The 14830-nt window shown below is 41.9% G+C and overlaps 1 protein-coding gene across 24 annotated transcripts in view; it reads right to left on the reverse strand.

Annotated features, from left to right (window-relative positions):
- Positions 1-11793, reverse strand: part of MSI2 (musashi RNA binding protein 2) — a 470472-nt gene extending 458679 nt beyond the window's left edge. For 23 of the 24 annotated variants that reach the window (XM_014581344.3, XM_014581342.3, XM_075904818.1 and 20 more), the window contains exons 1-5: positions 11485-11633; positions 11132-11172; positions 10673-10754; positions 9924-10008; positions 5956-5997 (exon numbers count right to left, since the gene is read on the reverse strand). In XM_014581344.3, the coding sequence (XP_014436830.1) occupies positions 5956-5997; positions 9924-10008; positions 10673-10754; positions 11132-11172; positions 11485-11546 (312 nt within the window). In that variant the 5' untranslated portion in view covers positions 11547-11633. The other variant, XM_075904806.1, reaches the window with a different exon arrangement.
- Positions 11794-14830: the final 3037 nt, after the last annotated feature.

Here is a 14830-nt window from a genome sequence, read left to right on the forward strand (position 1 = left end):
CCTTGCTATGTAATTACCTTACAAACCATGGTCTTAAAATCAAAATTAAAGCTACTAGCTTGCAACAATACAGCCACGTGGGGATTATCTAGGAAAGACCGACACCACCAAGCAGGAAAGGAGTGATTCAAACCTTTTTGAAATTTGCTCTGCAACCAAGAAAAATAAAGGCAACGCTTCAGACGATAAGGAAGCCAGGAGAGAGGGGAAGCTGCGAAATCCCAGGGTTTACAGTGAATTCATCAATACTGCACATTGATTTGATTAAAGGGCTACAATTTGAGAATTAGAAGCATGGGCGGTCAGTGCAGCTAGGGCTGGGGGATGCAGGCCCCTAGCCCCATCCCTTCTGCTGAGGCCCCCACCACCACGGGGACGGGACAGAGCATGCAGCTCCAACCTCCCCGGAACACCGGGTAGTGCTCTGGAACAGCAAGATCCCACCTCAGGCTGCCTACAGTGGGTGTTCTGGGGGCGGAGTGTAGGTAGGGCCATCGCTGGTGGTTCGGAAAGGCTGTGCCCTCCCCCGCCTAGACTACCGGACACCCGTGATTATAAATCACTTGTAGTATCTCAGTGTTTTCAGTCAGCGCTAAGGGCTGTACATATGTGAGTACCATGCTAACCCGGACCCCACACTCCTTACATTCTCAAATGCCGGTCCCTGCAACCAAGCTAAGCATGTGTCTCATTTCAACCACATGAATAGTACCATGGAAGTCAACGGAAAGACTCAAGTGATTAAAGTGTGCCTACCATGCTGCCTGTTGTTGTTTCATTGTTTCCTTGTGCTTTCTCAGAGGACTGTGTCCATTCCTTTTCTCCTGTCTTATGATTACATGGAAAGTTTTTGGGGGCAGGGCCCGTCTCTTAATTCTGGATCTGTACAGCGCTTAGCACAATGGGATGTGTCTGCACGATCAGAGCCTAAGCATGAGCCTAGTCAAGTATTTTAAAAAGAGCCTCCGCTACTACAGCCATCCCTGCCTCAGCCTGCCAGTTTTTGTGGTTTTACACCAACACTTCGCGCCCCTCCCCTTTTAAAAAACGTCTCTTTCTGGGCGACGCCCACAGACACAAGTGAAACCAACTACAACTTTGCAAAGGAAGTCATAAAACTGACTATCCAGAAAGTGCTGTCAAATGCACCAAGCAATCCCTGTTCTAGGCTCCACAATTCAGCAAACTCATTTCAGAGCACCCGTGAAATCCGCTCCAACTCAACAAAGTGCTTGTGCACGTGCGTGGCAGATTTAAATGGGACTCGTGCATGTGTGCGATTTCTTTGCTAAATAGAGACAGTTTGCTAATTTAGGGCCATCGCAATTTAGTACAGGTTGAACCTCTCTAATCCGGCACTCTCTGGTCGGCAACATCCGGGGTCCGGCATTATTTCAGTTAGCCAGATGTCCACTTATCATGGGTGTGGCCAAGTTTCCCAAAGTCCCATAAAGTTTTTTACAGCCACCAGTCCTGGCTCTCAGGGTTCGGTGCTGCTATTTAACCCTATTTTACCCCTAATTGTCTTTAAGAGCCCAGTCAGCAGTGGAAGTGTTGGTAATGCTGCTAGACAATATTGACCTCCTGTGATCCGGCAAATTCTCTGGTTCAGCACCAGTCAGGTCCCAAGGGTACTGGACAAGAGAGGTTCAACCTGTAGTTAGAAGCCACAGCAGCGGGAAAAACATTTTCAGAAAGAAGTGTGGTTTTCTATGCTGATGAGTTCTGTTTAAGTGCCTCCTCTCCCTTTACTATATGGCCCAGGAAACCTTCCTATTTAAAAGCAGTAAAAGCTGAAATATAGTTTTTAAAAAAGTAAGTAAATATTAAGAACTGAAAAAGCATCTAGAAATACATTAATGGGGCAAACAGCTTGTTTTTCCCTTCAACTTGTACCTCTAACTCACACATACACTCTATGATGTGTTTTCAATAGCTCTCCTCTAAACGTGAGTCACAAATTTGCAAATGCCTTGGCTTTCACAACATTGGGGAGAAAAATCAGTGGAGTCAACAGCCAAAAAAAAGATGCATTACATTAACTGGCCTGTCACTGGCAGTGACAAATAAATGAATGTAATGGTTATAGATCAGTCATTACTGGACATCTCCCCAAGCCAAAAGAAGGCCGAGTACTGTGCAGACAAGATGCATTCAATATGGAGACAGAGTGAAACATGCAAGCGTGCTTGGACACACTGCCTCTCTTCGCCTTGCCCTCCTCCTCACTCTATCCTCAACACAACCAGAAGCCAAGAAGATTGGTGCTGGAAAGAAAGTGCCTTGGAAGACACTACAGGAAAAAAAAAAAGATTTAGAGAAAGGCAGACGAGAAATAAGCTCACAGAAAAGGAACCCAATCCAGTTGTCTAAAACTGCAATATCTGGTTAGCAGCAAGTCCAAGGGAACGTAAGCATGTTATCACCACCACGCCTAGGCAGGGACCTGGATCTCAGTGTGCTAGGCTCTGTACAAACTAATAATGGAGACAGATACACTATACCCAAATGTATGACTGGCTCTGGGTATCGTGGACAACTTGAGCGTTTTACCTTGTGCCTGGGGAGAAAGAAAGAACATTTATTTCTCAAAAAAAAAAAACAAGCAGCCCAGTCCTAGCTCAAGCCCAATCCTTGATCAAGCTCAAATAATCTTTCCTCATTTAAAGCTGGCAGAACAAGGAGCAATGGACTCAGGTTACAGTGGGGGAGGTCTAGGTTGGATTCTAGGAAAAACTATTTCCCTAGGAGGGTGGTAAATCACTGGAATGGGTTTCCTAGGGAGGTGGTGGACTCTCCATCCCTAGAAGTGTTTAAGTCCCAGCTTGACAAAGCCCTGACTGGGATGATTTGAGTTGGGGTTGGTCCTGCTTTGGGCAGGGGGCTGGACTCAATGACTCCCGAGGTCCTTTCCAACCCTAGGATTCTATGAAAGCTGCATTTGTCCTCTGGTTGGATGGATTAAGGAGCCTGGCTGATGCTGCACTTTGGGCACGTCATCGGCAACTGAATTTGAACCTGGAACTTCTGGATCTTAAACCAGGAGCCTCAACTATCTGAGCTAAGAGATCTGTGTCAGGCAGGCTAAACCACCACTCTTATGGAGCCCAGCTGTCAGTAGAGGAAGACAGAGCACCCCCAGCGTGCCACATGGGGACAGACTAGACACTTCCCCTGGTGGGGAAATTCATCTGGGTTACACAGGCTAAGGATATTACACAAGCATTCAGTGAACAAGCTATGCAAGGAATCGGCCACTCATCCTTACCAGATGAACTTAGCACCCACTTCACACTACCCAGCATGCATGGGGAATGGTTGGAGAAGGAGCCCGGTTGGATTACTCCCTCATTCATTCACAAACAAGAAAAAAAGTCACTGCAAGGTGAATGCTTCATAAGAGAACGGACAATCTGGCTCGGACTTACAAAGCTGTCCAGGGGACTTAGATACCTGATTTCCATTCAAATTAAAGGGAAGCAGGCATCCAAATCCCCTAGACAGTTTTGATAATCTTAGCCTGTATATTTATTCTGGCAGGGCATGCTACCTGCTTACCATTTTACAATAACTAGTAAATATATTAGAATTTAATTATGCATGATCCAAACGAAAGGGTAGTCCACAAAACTCCGCTTTTCAGTCAGCTTGCAGGGGCTGGTATGTGTGACCGCACGCTTACATTCCACGTGCCCAGATAGCGTTCAGCCTGCTTACATGGCTAGAGGGCAGACTACCTACCCATACAGAACCCTGTTTGCCCAAATGCATATGGAAAGTCAGAGGAACAAATCAGCTGACAATCTGTCCCCTGACGAGCACCCCAGGTTGTCTGTCAGGTTCCCTTTAGCAAACAAACCAACCTTTACACTTGGCAGTTTTCAGCCTTTTTATGAAAAAAAGGCAAACTAAAAAAAAAACCCACAACCTGCTAAACAAAAAATTTTAATCCATTTTAAAAAGAGGACTGAATAAAATTCAGGACTAGACTTAGTCAAATGATCTTATCTTTCTACAGGGTGGCTTTGTGCTAAGAGTGGAAACCTACAGGTGTTCCATCCTTTGCCCCATGCCTTAAAGATGTTTGCTATCCAAAAAAAAAAAAAAAAGCCTTTTTAAAAACAAAATTCACTTAGCAAAGATGACCTGATTTTTATAGTCACATCTTTAATGTGGAAGAATATGTTTGGCAACAATCAAAAATTAACTCACACAGCTCCACAATGCTTATTTGTCACTGTTTAGCAAGGAAGTCTTATGGGGAAAGTTTATCATCTCTATTACAAGCTTTTGCCAACAATGCCGAAAGTACAGACAGCCTTGGTAACAGAAAGCCATTAGAAATGGAAAGATGCTTTAAAAAATAAAAGGCGCAGGGGAAACATATTACGAGGCAAGACGATCTTCATAACTTAATTTCAAGACTTCTGCAGCTTTAAGGAATGCACTGTGTGAAACATAACACTACTCCAACAACATAATCCCAAAGCTATCAAACCCTACATAACACAAAACGCTTCTTAGTACAGAAATAAACCAACCCCCTCTTTTGTCGCTAATTAGCATTAGCTACATCTAAAGAAAGAAAGAACCCTCAAGGAAAGGTTCAAGAACATTTGTTTAGTTTTAATTTCTGCATGTAAATTTTTTTTAAATTGCTATTACTCTGCTTGCTACACTCCCAGAGTTGTTCAATTATACACTGTTTTTTCCCCAGAATCTGTGGTTTATATCGTATATAACGTTATAGGTCCATGCATTATTAAATTGCTCACTCTCATGGGGGATCATGTACAATAAAAATATTAAGTTAAACTTGTTTAGACAGTCACTCCCCATCCAATTTCAACCACTATTCCCTTTTTGCCTATATTTACAGTTTCCTATTCGCCTCCCTCCTCTCTCAGTTCTTAATGAAAGGGCAGCACTGTAACAGAATACAGAAGCAATCCAAGTTGATTTTAATATAGATCAATGCTGTATACAATCTTTTGCAGTGTAGATGCAAAGCAAAAGAAAGGAAAGTTAACAGCAGAAATTCTCTCACAGACTAACACTTCTAAAGGCAAGTTAACAGATTGGAAACAACAAGGAATCCAGTGTTATATATTTGTTAGTCTTTAAAATGCCATCGGACTCCTTGTTGTTTTAGCTGAAACAAATTAACCCCCCTTGGAAACCTGATTGCATATTGGAACTTGAAAAACTGATCTACTGTTTTTGCTAAATATAGCTCTAAATAGTAAGGAGTGTTTCAATTCTACAAACAGGTCCTTCAACACCAGTGGCATCAAGATATATTTCAGAGAGAGCATGCAGATGAAAGCTTCTTTTCACATGGCTCAAGTGTCTGTCTCAACAATCAGACTAGTAGGGTAAGAGACTCACAGCTCTTTGTTCATCCCTCTTGCAAAGGCATCCCCAATGTTCATAAAAGTTCTGAGCTTCATGCCAACGAAGAACGCACTGCCCACCACTTATTAGCACCCACGCGCGTCTCAAAAGAGATACACAAGAAAACCTCTGCCCTCATGCTTTGCAAAGTTTTTCCCCCTTCCATCAAAGCCAAGGAGTTCAAAGTTTAGCCTGAAATGAGCAGGAACTCTACACTTTAACCAAACTCCCTTCATAAATACTGCTGCAAGATATGGTACAAACACACTGTCACAAGTGTAAGTCATACAGCAATGCTCTCCCATTACAGTCAGAAAAAGCTACCACTCCTCCCGACAGGCAAGTGATTGGGATCCCGTAAGGAGATGGTTAAACTGGAGACATGTAATAGCTCACAAAGCAGCTCTCCTGTAGTTTCACAGCCATATGCTGATACCCTTAAGACGCCATGCGCTCCAGCTTTAAAAGCTTTCATTGCCAATTCCCTGTTTGAAACCTGAACTGCCTGGCAACAATGACTCTCTGTGTGCCTAAAACCCTATTATTGATCCTCCTACTTACCTTAGGCTGTGCTCGTCGGGGAAATGCAACTTTAGGGTCAATCTAAGAAAAAAGAAAAGGGGAAATCATCCTGTTAATTTTTTAAACCATTGAATTATTAATCCCTCATTTCTCAGGTTTAAGATTCAGCACACTGGATCTTCTAGAGCAACTCGGGAGCTAATGGACTACCGTCAGATTTAGAGTAGGATTGAATTGATCTCATCTGTAAATGATCTATAGAGCAGTCTATACTGCAGTTTACATGGTATACATGCTCTGTACTACATTTTGGACTGGGACCTCTCCATCCAGAGCCAAATGTTAAATATTACCTGCATATTCTGTAAATTATTTGGATCGATATGGACACCATTTTAGATCATGACTTTAATCTGCAAGCCTGCTCAATTTTCAACACATGCCCGTTAAAAATAAAACTCCCCGTCCTCCCAGAATAAAAAGATACAAAACACTGATCCAAAATTATTTAACTTTCACTTATTAGAATTATTTTGTTTAAACAACTACAAAAAATTACTTTTTATAATTGCATTCCTGACTGACTTGCTTTCCCGTTGTCATCAAAGGACACAGGAAAAAAAAAGAATCTGTGAGGGGACAGTCAAAAACCAAAAAACCCCCACCACATGAGCGCTAAACCTAGAAGAAACCACATTCTTCAAAGATTTATGCAGACTTTTTATGAGGGAGCTAACTAAAGGAAAGGGAAGCCTGACCACCACAAAGATAAAAAAGCAAAAACACCTTTGTTTCATCCCTTGATACCTTATTTTTAGATGTAGCGTTATGCTGTTTAACGTCGTAAATCAAAAAAAGCATGCCCCAGGTTCAACAAGCCAGTCTGGCCATTTTAATACAACTTTAAAATAAGATAGCTTTAAATGACAATTGTTTCCTGCCATTTAAGGTGTTAAACAAAAAACTCACTCCCAGATTCATGACTTGCTGTGAACAATATAATGCTTGAAACTGTTATCTTTAAAGATTTTTTAAAAAAAACTAATGAAAGGTCTAGGTGCTTTGAATTCCCCCCTTTTCTTTCAGCAGCATTTGCTCAAAAAGCACATCCTATGTAAAAAGTTTTGAAAAAATGATTATTTAAAAGGGGAAAACTATGTGTACAGTTGCACTAAACATTTAACAGCTTCCACTGTTACTGTATCTTTAAAAATATCAAACTTAGATCCTTATTTTGTGAAAGGGTATTTTGAAATAAAAACTATGTTAAAGGAATATTCATTTCAGACAATTTTGTGGATAAGGAGTTAGGGTTTTTTAAAACTAATGCTAATAGGAGACATTGCTTGTGCTGCTGTCACCAACGGGCCTCTCTCCTCCCCCCCCCCCTCCAGCCACTCTCAGTACCAGTAGTTTCATTCAATTAAAATGTCAAAATTATAAATGGTATAATCCTTTAGTACTCAATTTATAACTTAATTTGTCTACATCATATAAATGTATTCTATTTTTAACATATACCTGAGAAATGAGGGATTACATCCCACTTTATTGTTCAAAAAATATTTTTAAAAGGCAAATCCTTTATCTAGAAAGCTAACCTTTTTTCACAGAGATTATTATCTACAAATAGATTCAGCACTGACTAGGTACTTGTCTACTAGGGAAATACAACAGGTGTGGATTTTCTATTGAGATACCCAAGGATAGAAACAACTATGCACATTTCTGTATCAGCCTCCAAAGTTATATTTGTTTGTTTTTAAAAAAGGGTTACCCCCCTCCAAAAAAAAGATAATTCAATACACTCCAATCACACCCTAATGGCACTACTGCAAAGTTTGGCCCTGGCAAAAAGTTGCATCAGCCATTAAATTCTGAAGCATAAATACTCAGTTTATGAAGGCCAGTTCTCAAAGCAAAGGGGTCTTTACAGGACAATGAAAATGTTGGGTTCAAATCACTTAATTTTTCTCAGTGGAAAACTTTTGGTTAAAATGTCATTAGCCTGTTTTTAAGAGAACATGGCAAATCCGCACCTTTTGCGCATCCCTTTCAACTACTGTATTCAAACCACCAGCAAAACAAAGCAAAACTTCTACCAAAAAAAATTAGTTAGTTAGATACAATTCTACTTACTGTATCTACAAGTCCTCTAGGAAATGACTAGAATACTATTTCTGATATGAATGGCCATTACCTAAACAAAGCTTTTAACGTAACTGTAAACAAGAGCGCCGTTTCCATGCCAATACCCAACGGATCTGATCTGTCTCCTGTGCTGAACGTTGAAACAGAGTCAAATGCTATGTTATACTAAAGAACAGTTACTATCGTAGGTCTACACATAAATGGCTGAGTGAGAACTTGGTTGGTTTTACTTTTTGATATATACCATTTTTATGGGCAGGTTTTGTTTGTTTGGAAAAGTGATCAATCACTGCAGCATAAGAAAAACTTATTATTTTTGCCTATTTCTTTGCCCTTCCCAAGAACAAATAAAATACATTCCAGTGACTTAACTGCTATGTAGGGCTGAGGGAAAGAGGTAAAAAATCATCAATAGTAATTTTGAGAGAGTGCCTACGTTGTTTTTTTAAATCTAGCACAAGAAATTTTGCCTGCCTTATCTTTTATCTAAACTTTTTTTGTAATAAAAAAAGGAAATACAGACTCGTTGTACAGCAGAAGTCTAGTGAGAGTTTAATCTCAGAGTTCAGTTATACAAAATAACTGATTTAGCTGATTAAACCTAAAATCAAATTATTAAGGAATGTGAAAGCATGAGTTACGTGTTCAGACAAGCCCAGCAGAATATGTTGGGCAAATTAAAAAACACTACATTCCACCTGCTTTAATGTAAGTTAAAAAAAATGAAAGTATCACGCACTCATGTCTGGTTCACGGTCCTTCTGTTCTTTATTTAGCTATATTCATCACAAAATAGGTCTTAACAGTATTAAAACCTAATCCTGCCAACCATCATGCTCATGTTGAAAGAAAACATTTAAGAACCAATAACATGTACCAGAAAAGACAGTTATGAACAACAAAAACACTTGACACATGTAGCAGATGTTCTGCCAGACAGTTAAACCAGTAAGATTCTTCCCTTCCCAAAAATTCTGCCCATTTTCTGTAGCAAAAGAAATAATGCCCTTTACTAGTGTCCTTTTTATTAAGTTTGCTGAGGTTTAGTAATTGAAACAAAGTAGGTGGAAGAACTAAAACTAAGGCTTAGCTGCATAAATGTTTGAGGTCCACTGCCAACTCCCATACTGAAAATGCAATATGTGGGCAAATCATTTAATTTACATACTAAACAAAGAAAAGCAAAAAAGTAACAAATTGGCTGAATCTCTTGAGCATTTTCCTGCATGATCCATTGGGGACTTGTTACAATGTCATTTTTGCAAAGCTTTTCAATCTATTATTTGTACTTCTGTAGCACCTTTCCTCCAAAGAGCCCACTAGCTTTCACTACATTAACTTGTAAGTCTCACAACCCCTTTTCCCCACTCCCTCCAAAAAAGCCAAAGAAACCCTACTTTGAGAGAGGGGTGAAACTGGAAGAACTTCAGAAATGTCTCATTCAAGGATAAATCATCAACGCCTATGATGAGATGTAAAATATAAAGAAAAAAGTTCCTACCAAGACTGGCCTCTGTTTTATTCATCCCTCCCCATTCCCCAAAAAGTTAGGTTTTTTTTACTCTAGGACATGGTTAATTTCACTGTGAGAGTGGGAGATCACGATCTGGATTTGCACTTATGGTTTAAAAAAAAAAAATCAGGTTTTTTTAAAGTTACAGTTAAAAGTGAAATCTGAAAAACTAACCCAATAAAGCATCTAGCTCAGAGACGGTTTTATGCTGCCTTTTTAAAACAAAAACTCCAGCCCCCAGCAAACCACACAAAAAGGGCACTGTCCCTTTAAATAAGCCTGTCACAGTCGTAACATTGCAGGAAATAAAGGACACATTAAAACAACAACACACACAACATACCGTCTTGGAATCTAATTCATGATGGGGCTGAGCTAATACTTTATCTACACTTGCCGGATCAGCAAACGTAACGAAACCGAAGCCTCTGAAATGAGACAAAGAACAAGGGGGGGGGGGGGGGCAAAAGGGAACATAAGAGCTAGACAAAAAAAAAGCGCCTAATAAAAATAAAAAGAAATGACAGTTTCTTCCTTTCCCCACCTGCCCCCTCCCTCTGGAAAAAAATCTTCAGGTTCAAGAGGGAGAAGATAATGTAGGTCTCTCTAACCCCACCTCCCCTTCACCTTTCAACCCCCTCTTCAGGCTTTGTTTTATGCTGGAGCACACAGGACTGGGGTGTTGTGATCACTGTCTTAGAAAGAGAGGGGAAACCAAAGCTACTTAAAAACAACAACAAATACAACTGTCGGCAAAGTGTACGTAACAAAAATAGACAGATCTGTGCTTTATTTGGAGTACCCCCACAATTATTCAAAAGGTGAAAGAGCAATTTAAATGGGATAATGCAAAGGCGGGGGATGGGGGGGGAGAATATCAAACAAACAGGTCAGAATCAATAGTCTTCAGCATTATGTTTAAGGGATGAAAAAAGAGTTTATTAAAAAAATCATTTTCAACTCAAAACGTATATACATATTCCTATTCCTGGGTACTTTTGCACAGACAATATATACACATACATACACAGACACAGAGAGAACTTTAAAACTTTGATCGTAAAACAAATTAAATTAAAAAGGAGGATTTACCTGGAACGTTTTGTGGTAGGGTCCCTCATGACCATACATTCTCTAATTTCTCCAAATTTGCTAAAATAGTCTCTAAGGCTATCTGTAGAGAGAGAATGAAAGAGAGATAGAGAAGGGGGAGAGAGAGATAGAAAGAGGGGGGGAGAGAAATAAAAGCAAATGCAATTCTGATCACTCAAGGAGTTTTTAATTTGTGGTGGGATGGATGGGGGGGGTTGCATTTCTTTTTAAAGGCCCACGCGCGCGCACACAATTTAAGGTCGAATAGAGGACTCGACAAAGGATTTGCTATTTGGAAAAAAATACTGATCTACAACCTTGTTCAGGAGAAGTATGTGTGTGGTGGGGGGGAGGACCCCCATGGCGAGGGGGTAACTGCACTGGGGTAACAAAGAGCAATGAAGCAGCCAGGGGTGGGGGTGGGTAGTGGGCTCCCCCCACACACACTCGGTCCCTTACCTGGTGAGGTTTGCCAGCTCAGGCCTCCAATAAACATTTTACTGGAAGAAGAAAACATAACAGAGTTAAGCACAGATGTCAGATCGGCCATTTTGACGTGTAACTTACAAAAGCTAAAAGGAAGAGAGAGTGTGAGAGAGAGCTGGGGGAAGAGAGGAGGTGGGGAGGGACTGGGGGGAGGGGGCAGTTAAATGCAACCCACCCAAGGTGAGCAACTCAGGGACACGGGCACCACAGGCGCCGGCATGGCTCTGCCATGGGGGGGGGGCTCTCTTGTTCTTCTCCCCCCTCCCCAGCTTCCAGCCAAGGAAATAATATCAAGTGGGAATGGTGGTGGGGGGGAGGTAACTTACCCAGGGTCGTGCTGGGAGTCGTTTGGGCTTCCAGAGGTAGCTTGGCTCCCATCTGCCTCCATGTCTGCAAAAACCCACAGTGATCCTGAGCAGCGCAGCGCGAAAGCCCCTGAAGAAACCCCCACCACCCTCCCCCCCCTCTTTTTTTTTCTCCTACCAGAGAATATTACTGGAGAGAGGAGCCGGGGAAGCAGCCAGATCCGTCACACGTGGGATCAGCTTAGCTTAGCTCAGCTCCTTCCCTCCCCCCCCCATCTACCATCCTCTCCTCCCTCCATCTCCTGCTCCCTCCTCCTTCTCTTCCCCCCTCCTCCTCCTCCCCCGGCGCGGGGCGGAGTTCTAGAACGTAATGTAACCCTTTCTCGGGACGTCATCAGGCTCAGCACGGCCCTCTCCCCCTCCCAGAACGCTCCCACACTCTCTGACCGTGACCTGGATCTTTCAGCGGCTTCTTCGCAGGGCTGGAGAGACGGCAGCTCACCTCGCTCGGCCCGGCTATGCCAGGGTGCCCTGCTGCCTGGCGGGGGGGGGGGGGGGGGGAATATTCACCGGTGTGGAGTCTACACTAAATCAGCGCAACCTTGCAGCTAAAGCAAGGTGTTACAGTGACACCCTCACCCCCCCCCCCAAAAAAAACAGGACCCCGCGGCGTCTGCTTTGAGATATTTTAGAAGAAGGGGTCAGACCACACACCCCCAACAACGATAGGCCATGTAGAAATAGCTTAGGGCAACTAGATCTTTCCAGGCAAGTGTCCTGGCTTTGCCTGAGTTCATGCAGCACCGAGCACAATGGGTCCAGATTGGTTAATACAACAGAAGCAGCACATCGTCATCACGTTAAATTAATCCCACCGGAGCCTGGGGCTGGAGTCTGTTCTCAGGAGAAAGCTCCATATGCGGCCGGAAGACTTTTGTGTGTCTACCCCCCCCCCCCCCCCAAAAAGGAAGGCGTGGGGGCAGGTTTTCTGCTTTTCACGCCATCACCTTTTCTATGCTCCCCCTTAAGAAAGAATTATACCTGCCTGAAGGAAATCATTGGGCACAGAGGGGGCACGTCACTTAAAAAGAAAATAAAAAGCTGGTGACCTATTAAAATGCATTCTATTGCCCTGTTAAGGGAGAAGACGTGAATCAGAAAACACAGCACCGAACAAGCGTGTGATATCCAGGGCCCCCATCTGTTCATGGTACATGCATGTTTGCAGAATGAGGGTCTTCATGTTCAATGCACACACACACAGGTAGTTTCCAACTTCCTTACAGCAGGACTCTGCATGGAATTCTCAAATCAAAAGGAAGCATTGTCTAGTGATTGAATCACAAGCCGGGAGCCTGGAGGTCTGGCTTCTTTTCCCTAAGTCTGCCACTGTCTCACTGGGTGACCTTGGACAAGCTATTTGACCTCTCTCTGCGCCAGCTTCCTGTCCTGAAGATGGGGATAACAACAGCTACCTCTAAAAGTATGGCATGCGGCCGAATTCTGAGCTTTACTCAGGCACACCCACTTGTGTCCATTGTGCCCAATTTTTACACACCATTTGTAAAGCACTTGGACAGATTCTAATAAAAAATGCTACAGAAATGCCAAGTATTGGCATAGTTATGTAAGGTGAAAGCAACCAGTTCTGCCTAAAGAGAGAAGAGGGTAAGCTGAATGCCAGCTAGCTGCCCAATGAGACAGCCTTTTGCATGAGTCACTAGCCAAAATGTCCACTGATCTGAAGTGCCTCAATCTGTCTTAAAATGAGCACTGCATAACTAAGAATCCCAAAATCAGAAGACATGTTTGAAAAGGTAGGCCTGTGAGTAGCCAAAGGTTAATGTTTTGGGAGGAATTATTTAGTAGCTCTTTTTTTTTTTTTTTTTTTTAAATAGCCATGTTTCCACCCAGTGCCACCTGAGATGCTCTCTCACTGAAGAGAAAGCCTCCCAATATGCTTAACTTTGCATGTTGTGAATTGTCTTTTCTGACCACGAGAGAACTTTAAAGGGACACGGTATGAATACGCTTCACTTTACATGCTGTGAAGAGTCTTATTAACTCACTAGGGTTATGTCTAGACTACAAGCCTCTTTCGAAAGAGTTCGTCTAAACAGCCACAAGAGTTTCGAAAAAGCAATCCGCTTTTTTGAAAGAGAACACCCAGGCAATCTGGACGCTCTCTTTCGAAAAAGCCCTTTTTGCGTTCCAGAATGCCTGTTTTTGAAAGAGCTCTTTCGAAAAAAGGCATTCTTCCTGGAAAAAATATGGTTTACCAATTTCGAAAAAAACTGCTGCGTTCTTTCGATTTCTAAAAAATGCGATGGCAGTCTAGATGCAGGTGAAGTTTTTTTGAAAAAAGGCTACATTTTTCAAAAAAACTCCATAATCTAGACACACCCTAGGCATGTGTATGTGTAAGCGCACAAGCCTTTGCAGCATCAGGACCCAAAGCTCACATTTCTGTATTAAAGAAACTCGATCAATCTGCATATTATGATACTAGCTTGTTTAAAACAAAATCAAACTTCTGATACAAGACCCTTAATATGGTACAATATGTCCTGAATTTGGTGTATTATAAATTCTGTTTTCCTGCCTCCTGCTGATACTTACAAGGGTCTTTACAAGAAAGGAAAAATGGCGGGGGTACCTGACAGGAACAACTCCAAGTTGTGTGCGATAGGAATTGAAATGGACTATCAGCAAATCACAAACTAATTTAAAACACAGAGTTGTCAAATGCACAAAATAAACTCAGAGCAGGGGTCTAGAGGGGAAACGGGAAATATCCTTTTTATTTCTTTAAGCTTCTTTCAGATTTTTAGTATTCTTTATAATAATCACAGGGAAATTACCAGACAGAAATGTGATTCTCAAGATGACATTCCCCCTTTAATCTTTCTGACCATGATGTGGAATTTTAAAGGGACACTGTCAAGATAAAAATCCTAGGCCAAATTCTGCACTTGGGCATAAAGAACTCCTGTGATGCCAGTCGTAACTGAGAAAAGAATTTGGATCCATGTATTTAAAAAGTATCTTACTCAGGTTAGCAATGACATCACAGAGAATCACAAGTCAAATCCTTTGTAGAATATAGCGTACATCTGTGCTGCTTGTTTCCTTTTTGCATTTTACTCAGCTGCTTGGATATTTAGGCTTCCAGCTACAATACATCTAATGGGTAAGCAGACCCCTACTCCCGTTAATTGGAACAGGAGCAAAGAGTGTTTTTCATCTTCAAAGCACTTTACAAACTTTAAAAGCTAGAATGTCTGTGAGGTAGGGAAAAACCATGTAGGGGACAGAAACGTATCCTGCAATTTCTATGGTATTTTCTCATCAGTTGAGGGATTTGTCC

Source organism: Pelodiscus sinensis, chromosome 21, assembly GCF_049634645.1.
Source record: "Pelodiscus sinensis isolate JC-2024 chromosome 21, ASM4963464v1, whole genome shotgun sequence".
Classification (NCBI taxonomy): domain Eukaryota; kingdom Metazoa; phylum Chordata; order Testudines; family Trionychidae; genus Pelodiscus; species Pelodiscus sinensis.